The sequence below is a fragment of the Setaria italica genome, chromosome IX (assembly GCF_000263155.2).
Source record: "Setaria italica strain Yugu1 chromosome IX, Setaria_italica_v2.0, whole genome shotgun sequence".
Classification (NCBI taxonomy): Eukaryota; Viridiplantae; Streptophyta; class Magnoliopsida; order Poales; family Poaceae; genus Setaria; species Setaria italica.
Window position 1 is genome coordinate 41,603,632 of NC_028458.1, and position 10,807 is coordinate 41,614,438.

The 10,807-nt window shown below is 49.0% G+C and overlaps 1 protein-coding gene across 1 annotated transcript; it reads right to left on the reverse strand.

Annotated features, from left to right (window-relative positions):
* Positions 1–9,553: 9,553 nt before the first annotated feature.
* LOC101760286 lies at positions 9,554–10,807 on the reverse strand. Its single transcript, XM_004983882.3, has 3 exons — positions 10,641–10,807; positions 10,350–10,460; positions 9,554–10,211 (listed from the first exon to the last, which is right to left on the reverse strand). The coding sequence occupies exons 2-3, from the start codon at positions 10,431–10,433 to the stop codon at positions 9,717–9,719; spliced, it is 579 nt and encodes a 192-aa protein (XP_004983939.1). The 5' UTR covers positions 10,434–10,460; positions 10,641–10,807; the 3' UTR covers positions 9,554–9,716.

The window sequence follows — 10,807 nt, forward strand, 5'->3', positions numbered from 1 at the left end:
ACTAAACTTTTTGTCTTTCAACCGAGACAAATGGTGTTCCTTTTTGTCCCAGTTGGAGTTTTTAACCAGGATAAAAACTTATTCCCTATTATATACCAAGACAGAGGTCTTTCTTTCTCCTCCAGCCCGAGCCAGTCCACCACAAAGACAGAGACCTGAGCTTCACCTACTCTCCGGTGGTGCCGAAGCAAGGGAGGTGCTGCCCGAATTTTTTTCCCTCATTTTCATGGGAATTTCACTCATCCAAAGTGTTGTGAAGGTTTGGTACTTCATCCTCGTGTTACGCTTTGATTTATGCTTTGGAGAGGGAGAAAAATGAGTTTGTTTGTTAGAAAGAGGGAGAATGAAGAGGATTTGTAATTATACATGTTTTTGAGCTAGAATGTGATGGATAGTTTGCTTGTTATATATGATTCGTATTAGTTAAAACAACTTGATGTGTAGAATGAAGATGGATAGTTTATTTGCTAGAATGTGAAGTAGAAAATGGAGAGATATTTTGAGCTAGAATGTGAGGGAGATTGATGTGTCATATATAGTATGTATCCTTGCAGTGGTTTAAGAATGATGCTACCCTTGTCTTGACGGTTTATTTTGTCAAAATCAGTATGGTTTTTCAAATCCATACTTGTTGAACTTGCATACCGTGTTCATCTCGGTGAGCATGTTCTCCGCTGAGCAGTAACGTACGTTAAGGAGGAGCTCCGATTCTACGAGAAAGAGCGGATACGGATATCGTGGAAGACCGTGTCCCCTTTTTCGTAGAATCGAAGCTAGGCAAGTCTCTAGTAAGACCTGAGTTGGTACGGAAGCTATCAACAAAGATGTACGAATTCCATCAATGGTGCATGAAGGTGTCCGCCGACTCGAGGGAGATGTTCGGCCTTAAGGTAAAACCGATAGATTTTTATGGCGAAGGCGAGAAAGTTCTGTGGTTAGAATTCAAGGATATATACGAAGTGTACCATCATGATGCCCTGGACGTCTTTTTGATCAGCGCCTGGGTTCTGTAAGTGTCTGTTTATTTACATGTAAATTTTGGCTCATATCATTATTTTTTTTGCGTGCATCACCGTACTAACTTCGTCTTCCATTTTATGTAGGATGCTAATTCAGACGTGCCGACGAGAAGCGTACCTACATGTTGGCTTCATGGATCCATCCGTAGTTAATCAAAAACAGATGCAGGTATCACCGGAAAAAATCTTGGTGGAAGTATACAATTTACTAGACAAACAAAAATTCAAGGATTTCATACTACTTTCATACAACTTCAAGTAAGTGTGTGTATACCGTCTACTTTCGTTTTTCTTTTTCCTTACCTGATTAATGTTAGTTAGCTCTAATATGTATGAACATTTTATGTACGCAGCTTCCACTGGATGCTTATTATAATTGAGCCTAAAAGAAGCCACGTCACTATTTTTGATTCGTTGAGGAAAGATCCGGTGGAGTACTGAGACATGCAAGATATGCTAAGCTTGTAATAATTATGGATCTTTATCTCTATGCAAAAGTTTGTTTTCCTAAATTTTATCTCGGTTACACTATATCATTCATTATTCTAATCTTTAGCGCATGAAAACAATTCATGAGGACACACAAAGGTCCATTCAAAAAAAACTTACATGGAACACAGACTTCCCGGTACGTATGAAGTCTGCACATTTTGTACATTGTATAACATGAATATTTCATAACTTATTTTTCCCCCCACTGAAGTGCTTAAGATAGGAACCCGGGAATAATCTATGTGGCTACTATATCTGTGAGCACATGCACAGTTTTATGGGACCCAAGGGACTAAAGATGACGTCGCACAGCTTTAAAGTACGTAAAATAAAACTATTAATAGTTAATTATTTTCTAGCTCCTTATATTTAATTGTTCGTGTAACATTCACATATTTCCAAATTATAGATGTTAAATATTCAACAAGGACTCTTGAAGAAAGAAAGAGTAGCGGCAATATGTGAAGGTTATTGGATTCCTAATGGACGAGGTGGTAAATCCATGAGGAGAATTTTATTATGATAGACGAAATTTAGACGCTCCGAGCAACACCTCGACGGGAAGATTGTAGATATATAGTTTGATTTGTATATATAATACGCGCTAAGATTGATTTGTATAGTTGATGTCATTATACTAGTTGAATTGTGTATATACTAAGAATTGTGTGTATATATATAGTAATTGTATAATTACTAATTTCATTCGTTTAAATACTGGTTGATTTCATTATAAAAAATATCTCAACTACTAAAGGTTAACAAAAGGGCCGGGCTACGTACGTGATGCATGAAATTACAGGCGCTTGCATGGCGCGCGCCTCAAATTTAAGTAGGACTTTAGTTCCGGTTGGGAAACCCAACCGGGACTAAAGGGAAACCCTTTACTCCCGATTGGTTTGACCAACCGGGAGTAAAGGGTCTGTCTCGCGCCTGGTGTGGCAGGCCCTTTAGTCCCAGTTGGTGAAACGAATCGGGATTAAAGGGTGGCTTTACTCCCGGTTGAAGGATCCAGGACTAAAGACCCCTCTTTTGTCTCAATTGGTTTATCCCAAATGGATTTTCGGAAGATATGCACCCCATCAACCGGGACTAAAGGTGAGTTCTCTACTAGTGAATATACATAGAACCATCTAGGAGGCAAAAGTTAAAGGTAAAAACGCTACTAAAAGCTCTGAATCTAAAATAAGAGGAAAACACAAACTCACCTGATGTATGTAAGAACTTGGTTGTTTGTAGCTAGTGCTCAACTTCGTTCAATTAACAAATCCGATAAAGTGAAAATAGAGGAGATGAGTATTGAACCAAAATGAAAATGCTGGTAAAAAAATTTCCGTGAAAAAAAGTTTGACCACTGCAAAAAATAGGTAAGATAAACAACAAAAAAATGTTTCCAGGGGAAAAATATTTGTATCCACGGACCACTGCATTAGAGCTCGCCGGATGCGATTCAGCGGGGACGGCAGCAGTGAGCATCAAAATGAAACCTCGTGGAGGTGCAGAAGATGGTGGTGTGGTAATTCACTCTCATGCATTCAGGCTATGGATCGAAAAAACTGGGGAAAAAATGAAGAAGCCTGACTGCAACATCTCGTATGGGGAAGAAGAAGTCGAGGAGGAGGGCGGGCGGCGGCGGCGCAGGGCGAGCGAGGAGAGGAGGGCGAGCGGCGGCATAGGGAGAGCGAGGAGGAGGGCACAGGGAGAGCGAGGAGGAGGGCGGGCGGCTGGCCGGCAGCGCAGGGTGAATGGCAGTGGCGCAGGGAGATCAAGGAGAGTAGGAGGGCGGGCGGCGGCGTAGGGAGACCGAGGAGAGGAGGGTGGGCAGCGGCAGCGGAGCAGGGTGAGCGAGGAGAGGAGGGCGGACCGCGCTGGAATCGACGGCAAACCGGAAAGCGTGGGTTGGAGGTAGACGGAGCGGATGGCGCTGGGTGGCTCGCAGATGTGGAATCGATCGGAGGGCAAACCAGGAAGCGTGGGTTGGAGGTAGGCTGAGCGGACGGCGTGGGGTGGCTTGCGGATGCGGAATCGAGCAGAGGAAACCCGACGTACGAAGTTTTTTTTTGCTTCTTTAGTTTTTTTAGTAGTAGAGAAGTTGTCTCAGCTAGGGACTAAAGCGGATGGAAAATATCTCATTCCCGCCTGCCCGTTTTACCATATTTATTCCATATTTTGAGCTATATGAAAACAGGATAGGATAGATCGGTAACGGGACGGTATAGACTGGTAACGGGACGGAAAATGGTACGGGAGTATCCGGGAGCGGTACGGAATGCGGTTGACGGTGTATCCCGCCTGTATTTGCGATTTCCCGTTTTCAACATCCCGTTTTGGATTTATCCAGGATGGACCCAAATATACTAACTTCCTTGGCCCGACTTTTTTATTTTTTAGCCCTTTTTTGAAAGATTCTCACAAATGCGCTCCTAGCGGAACCAATTCCAAAAATAGACCCAGCTTGGCGCCATCCATGCTGGCGCCAAGCTTACACGTCTTGGCGCCAGCCACCCTGGCGCCAAGGTCCATGCGTAGCTGCTGGCGCGGATGCCGACGTGGCAGGGGCTTGGCGCCATCCATCATGGCGCCAAGCCTTGGCGCCGTGGATCTTGGCGTCAAGCTTGGCGCCGTAGATCTTGGCGCCGAGCTATCTACCCCGTGTTGAACTTTTTACTCAGGTCTCCAGGAAAAGAAGCCCACCTCTTAACCAGTTGAACCACAGCTTAGTTTGTTGCACACTCCTTAGAATAATTATACTTGTTTAGTTCGAAACGCGAAGGGGTATAGGGTAGATAGCTCGACGCCAAGATCTACAACGCCAAGGCTTGGCGCCATGATGGAGGGCGCCAAGCCCCCACCACATCGGCATCCGCGTCAGCAGCTGCGCATAGACCTTGGCGCTAGGATGGCTGGCGCCAAGCTAAGGGTCCATTTTTTGAATTGGTTCCGCCAGGGGTCTATTTATGAGAATCTTTCGCAAAAAGAGCTTAAAAAAACAAAAAAGTCGGCTTCCTTGCCCATGAGGCAGCAGGCCTGAGCAGCGTGCGTTAGAGCCTTAGAGGAGTCGACCGCGGCCTGGAGCAGGCTCGCTTGCTCTTGCTGCCACTATCACTGCTTGTCGCTTCGGTTTGCTATACCTTGCTAGCTTTCTAGCGATGCTGGGCGGTGGCTGCTGTAGAAATCATGTCATCTGCTCTAGTTGTAGTGCTGCACTGCTTTTTTGCATGCTTGCGGGCGCGGCTCTGGACTGTGGCATCATGCACGCATGACTGCAGGTGCAGATATCTGTTCGCTTCAGCTTATAAGTTAGCTGAAAAGCTGAAACGGCTGAGTTGTTGTGAGAGGAAAATACTATTTGGTGGCTGATAAGCCGGCTGAATAAGCTGAAGCGAACATGCTGACATAGCTAGCTTAGCAATAGCATTGTAGCGCGAACAAGATGTAATTTCTTTTCAAAAAAAGAGAAAGAGGATGTAATGCCTTTGTGTTCCGATCCTCCTTTTAGTTCACTGATGGTCTCCTAGCATCTTAGCATGTTGATACTTTGTAGTGTGACCCGGCTTAAGTTCCCAATTCCTGACCGTTTTTTTTACTCCCATCCATATTTATTCATTTTCATATACCCATATATCCTGGTTCCTGTCCCGCTCCTGGCCATCCCGCTCCCGGTTAAAAAAATATAACAAAAATGGGAAAGAGGTTTCCCACCCATTCCCATCCATTTTCATCCCTAGTCTCAGCTGGACAGAGCATCAGCATCGTAAGAGCGACGCCCGTTATGTGTATGAATGTACTTCACAATGCAGTGCTGCAGAGAGGATAGGAGTCCATGCGCGGTGGCGAGCTAGAGCATAAATCGAGAGGTTATTAGTACTTATCTGTTGTTTGGTATGAATTAGCAGTGGATTAATAGATTTACAATTTGAGGGTAGAGGTGTGCGTTGAAGCTGCGGAGCCAGGTGAAACCTTGTGGTCTAGGGCAGAGGCATGTAGCTCAGTCATGCATATGGGTACGTACCTAATATCAGAATTTTATTATCCGCAAATGTATTTTGTGAGGTATGAAGTTTGCCAGCGCTCTACGTCGTCGTTGTCGACCTCTGACATATCGTAGAGCGGGTGAGTAAGACAGCGAGTTCAGGTTGGATAATCCTTTGGTTGAGTTTGATATGTACGTCCTACACTATTTGCAAATTCATGTTGGCACAATAGATATAAAATTTATATATTAATTCCATAAACTATTTTGTATCTCAACTTAACCACACGAACAATTTCCACTTCATATTTTAACCGCCTGAACTATTTTATACCTGCCATTTTGGCTTCTCTTGAGTTGAACTTTGGCGAGATGATGGGTGAAACATGTCCTATGTTAAAACAATCTCTCCGTTTACGTAACTTTTCTCACTATTTGTATTCATTTATATATAACAAATATGCCAATATAATCACAAAAATTTGATCTTCAATATGTTTTGTAACATGGGGGTATGGTACCTATCATCCATAAAATTTCAACTTAAACTATAATTTATAAGGAAACCAAGAAAAATGCCATTACGGAGTGAAGTGACCCGAACTTGATTTTGCTAGCTCAAGGGGTAAAATCAGACAGAGCTAGTAGTTGTCCATGGGCTCAAAATTAGTTCTGAAAGATAAGTAGACCGACGAAAGCATCTTCTACACAATTTAGGCCTGCATTAAGCCCATATATCATCTCAAGTTGCTTCAGTTTTCCAGCCCATCATATATTATTCCTGGGCACAACAAGATCGAACAAGTAGATGGCCCAACCCTGCTTCGGGCCTTTCATTGCGTTGTTTCTCAGGCATTGCTTGCCGCTAGGTAGGAGAAACCGAGAAAGGGATCTGATACTAGAGCTCTAAACGAGCCGGCCTAAAAGCTCAGACTCAAGCTCATGAGTCATGAGCATAACAATCTCGAATATTGCTGCCAAGGCTCTGAAGAAGAATTAAGAAGAAATCAGAAGGTGAGAAACCTAAGGCCCTCCGCGTCGCTCCCAGGCGGCGCCGAGGGCGACTACCACCACCATTCAAAAAAGCCCCCACTCAACTCCCCTCACCACCGCCACCGCCACCAGCGGCGGTGGCCGAACGACAGCTCCAAGCGGCGCTCGTTGTTCCCCCTTCCAACTACCTCTGTTTCTCCCTCTCGTTTCTTCCTTGAAGCCAGTGATGGATCAAACCAGAGGGCCGGCCACCGGACATAGTTGCTCCTCCCCGTGCAAAGGACACATCCGCCATGGAGGGGCTTGCTAGAGGCCTGATCTAGTGCCGAAGCACCTGGATCTAGGTGCTCCCCATCGATGCTGGGTCAGGCTATAGTTGTCCATTCGGGCCACCCGGCCCGAGCTTGGCATGGCCCGTTAATTTTTGTGCCGGGCTTGGCCCGTCACGGCAGCAACATCGTGCTAGCCCACGGGCCTCACCGGTGGCCCAAGCACGAGCCTGCAAGGCCTTTTTCGTGCCGGCCCGGCCCGCAGAGCACGGTCGGCTTCGAGCCACACGAGGCACGGCGGGCCCCACACCGCCGCTGCTGCCGGCCTCCCGCGCCGCCGCTGGCCGGAGGAGAGGCAGAGGTTGGAGAGGAAGGGGAGGATGGAGCCATGGAGGGGAGGATGCAGCCATGCGAGAGACAGAGGGAGGCGGTGGTGGGCAACAGTTTGGGTGCTGTCCTGCTGCTGCGCGCCGCCGCCATCGACAAGCCGCCCCTGCGCGCCGCCGCTGTCACTTCCGGGAGGGGTGGAGGGAGACGAAGGCTAGAGCTCGGAGAGGAGGATGCAGGGAGCGACTAGAGGAGGGCCAGAGGCCTGCTCCTACGCGTCGCCTCCGGGAGAGGTGGAGGGAGGCGGAGGGAGGTGGAGGCACGGAGCTCAGGCCGGGGGAAGATGCGAGAGACCGAGAGGGAGGCGGGTGATGGGTGAGACTGTGAGAGTTAGCAGGCCAGATGTTGTTGTTGGGCCGGTAGGGAGGAGGTTAACGGGCCATTTCGAGCTGGAATAATAAAATCGTGCTGGGCTGGGCTGCTCGTCGTGCCGAGGTGGTGGCCCACGCCCGGCACGTGCTATCGGGCTGGGTCAGCATGGGCCTGAAGAACTTTGTGCCGGGTCGGGCTAGGTACGGGCAAAAAATGGGCTACGGGCCGCGGGCTGCATGGACATCTATAGGTCAGGCCTGCAGATCCAACACGGGCACCGCTTGCTCGTCCAGCCTGCAGATCCAGCGCGGGCATCGCTTGCTTGTCCAGTGTGGGCACGCGGTGACTGGGCACCGTAGGCTGAGGTTGGTGCACACCTCAGGTAGGCAAGGCCCCGAGCAGCGAGGGGTAAGCCGACTGCGGCCTTTGGAGGACTAGTCCGCCCCGGATCTTGAAAATCCCAGTGGGGAAGCTCGGGGCTCCTTGGGCGTTCCTCTCTCAAAGTTTGCGAACTAGGCTGGCGCGCGGTCGGCACTGTGTTGTGGCTTCCGTTGTGCTCGATGCAGGCGGATCCACCGGTGCTCCTTACCGTGCATTGCCTGGACCTGGGACTGGGTTGGGGTGGCGCGTGGTGGCGGTGGTCGGTGAGCCCTACTGTCTACATATGTGCGCTAGTGGTGCGAGTCGCCAGCGAAAGCTTGGTTTCCTACCTGCGACAACGACGACGCCTGCGGGCGCCGTTCTCCTCCATGGAGGCGTTGTCTTGCGACTCCTATACCATCTCCACCGTCGGTGTTGTTCACAGATGTGGCAGAGGCTGTTGTGCAGCGAAAGCTTCATGCTCGGAGCGCGAGGGTGTCTCACCTTTGCACAATCAGTTGTGGTCCTCGGCTGCTCGGTGCCTCCTATCTTCTTCATCTCTTCATTGTCGGTATACTTCTTGCACTTGTTGACATTGGTTGTTGGCTATCGTCGTGGTTCGGCGAGTGTCCTCCATTTGGCGCCTCTACTCCGTCAACGCTCTTCTTGTTGATGGTGCCATCAAATTTTATGCCGGGTGGTGTTTCCACCTCTTCCACCATTCCCCTTTGAGGCTTCCTCCCCTGGAATGGCGTTGAATGATGGTATGTGGTGCTCGGATGTTCTTCTAAAGGTGTTACCACTAGCTTCAAGGAAGATCGTCGTGTCCGGTAGGCTCTGGTTGCGCACCTCTCGCCACCTTTAGTCCCCCTTCGTTGATGGTTCCTCAGATGGAGGGCAACAACGAAGCGACGCAGCTACAAGGGGTGGTGTGGTTGTGCAATGGTTAGAGCGTACTGGGGAGTATGTTGTTCAATGGTGGCTCTAATCGACAAACGGTGATTGTTCTTCGGCTTGTGTCATGGCTTATGTCTGAATTGTATATATGCTGTATTTCTCTTTCTTCGTGGTATTTAGTTGTACTCTTATTTTGTTGCTGAAGTTGCTGAAGATATTGGTCTGCTCAAGACCCTTTAACCGTAAAAAAAAAACAACAAGAAGAAGAAACTGCTTTGCGCTAGGAGAAGTTACACGCTTGAATCAGAAGAGACGATTGGAAGGGATGTGCTCTGAGCTGCGCATTCACGAGGGCGATCGTCAGTGATCGTTCCTGTCGCAACCAGGATGCTGGCGAAGTCGAGAGCGTATTTTGGGCGCAATGCCTCAGCGGCTGTGGCCTGTGGGTGTATTTGCTAGGTGGATGACTGGATGTACCGGCAACCTGACCATGGTAGCCTGTGTGTGCTGAATTGCTGTAAAGACTGTGCGATGAAACACCTCTGTCCTGTTTTTGCATTGCAGAATGGGCTACTGATCTCCCTGGAATTCTAAAGAAAAGGAGACTTCGCACGCTGGAAACGAAAGGGCCTTGTGCTACTAATAAAGCAGGTCAGGGACACCGAAATGTGGTTACCGAGTCTGAACCTGTCCGATCTTCGGCCGGCTGGCCTTAGGGTCGGCCCAAGCTCGATTTGAGAATTGAGACTGATCAAGATGGAGCCTAGACTAGACACAAGCTCGTCATTTTACCGGTGTGTGCTTGACCCCGACAGTAGTGAAATGTCGCCGTAGCACGTTAAGGACTCTGATGCACTAAGTCAAAGACTACGTTCAGTTTGGATGGGCAGCAGGTTTCATCCAAAGAAGGAAAAGAACTGAAGAAGCAACACAGAAAGAAGAGTAACAGAACCTTTTTCCTATTTTGTACCGCCATAAGAACTGCAGAATGGTAATCCGGTGAGAGAGAGACAGTTATCGTGCCAAATTCAGACACTTGTGGAGCCAAGGAGGCTGCTGCAGCCCGTCCTGCTCCAGACGCTGCCCAACGCTACCAGCACCAGGCTTCGTCGTCGCGGAACCGATCAGCGACGGAGCAGGCAGGACGACGACCCGGCGGTCGGGGCTGCCGGACTCCGTCGACGACGACGAACCGCTCGTCCTGGAGTCCACGCTCGACGACGCCTCCTTCTTGGCCGCCTTGTTCGTCGCGCCCGTCGTCCCGAAGCACCCTAGGGACAGCGTCAGCTCGAGGTCGCTCTCCTGGAGGACGAGCCGGGGAGCGGCGGCTTTCTTCCCCTTCTCAGGGTAGGCGTCGTCCCACGACCTGCTCGAGCCGGCGTCGTTCTCCGCGGCGCGCCTCTCGTCCTCGAGGTCGCATCGGGTGGCGGCGGGCATTGCTGTTGCTGCGCTCGCCGCGTCGGTCATCAGTAGCTTCTGGACCCGGTACAGCCGGTGCAGTTCTTGAACCTGATCAAATCAATGGACACAGCATATATAGCTTGTTAGTTTGCTGAAGGTTACATGGAAACAGTTTAGGATGCTGTGGCATATATGCGTGCGGTTCTTGAATAATTTGGAGCTCCAAGCTGCTCGCTTCGTTCTTACCTGCTGCTTGAATGTCTCTTCCTGCTTCAGCATGGCCATCTTCATGTGCTCCTTCTCGTACTGCTTCAGGTGATATCTTGACATGTTGTAGCAGCAGAAGCTGCAAAGAATCTGCAAAATCAAATTGGAAACAAATCAGCTAGGTGTTCTACCATACAGGGTCTAGTCTACTCATGGAAACTACTAAACTTTCAAAGAATCAAGGAAACTGCAGCCTGCCAGCCTAGCTTTTGAGTTATCCGATGGAAGAAAAAAATGGAAACCACGAGACTGGGACTAGGCTCTACTTACAGCAAGTGAAGAAGTGCAGACCTCCCACACTTGGACGCTTATCGGGATCGAGGCCTCGAGGAACCTTGCAACAGGGGGCACTTTCCGGTGTAGGAGGAGGGTAGGGTTAGGGGCACTTAGCTTTCTCGACACTCTACGACCTCCTATTTTAAAGGCACAGAGAGAGA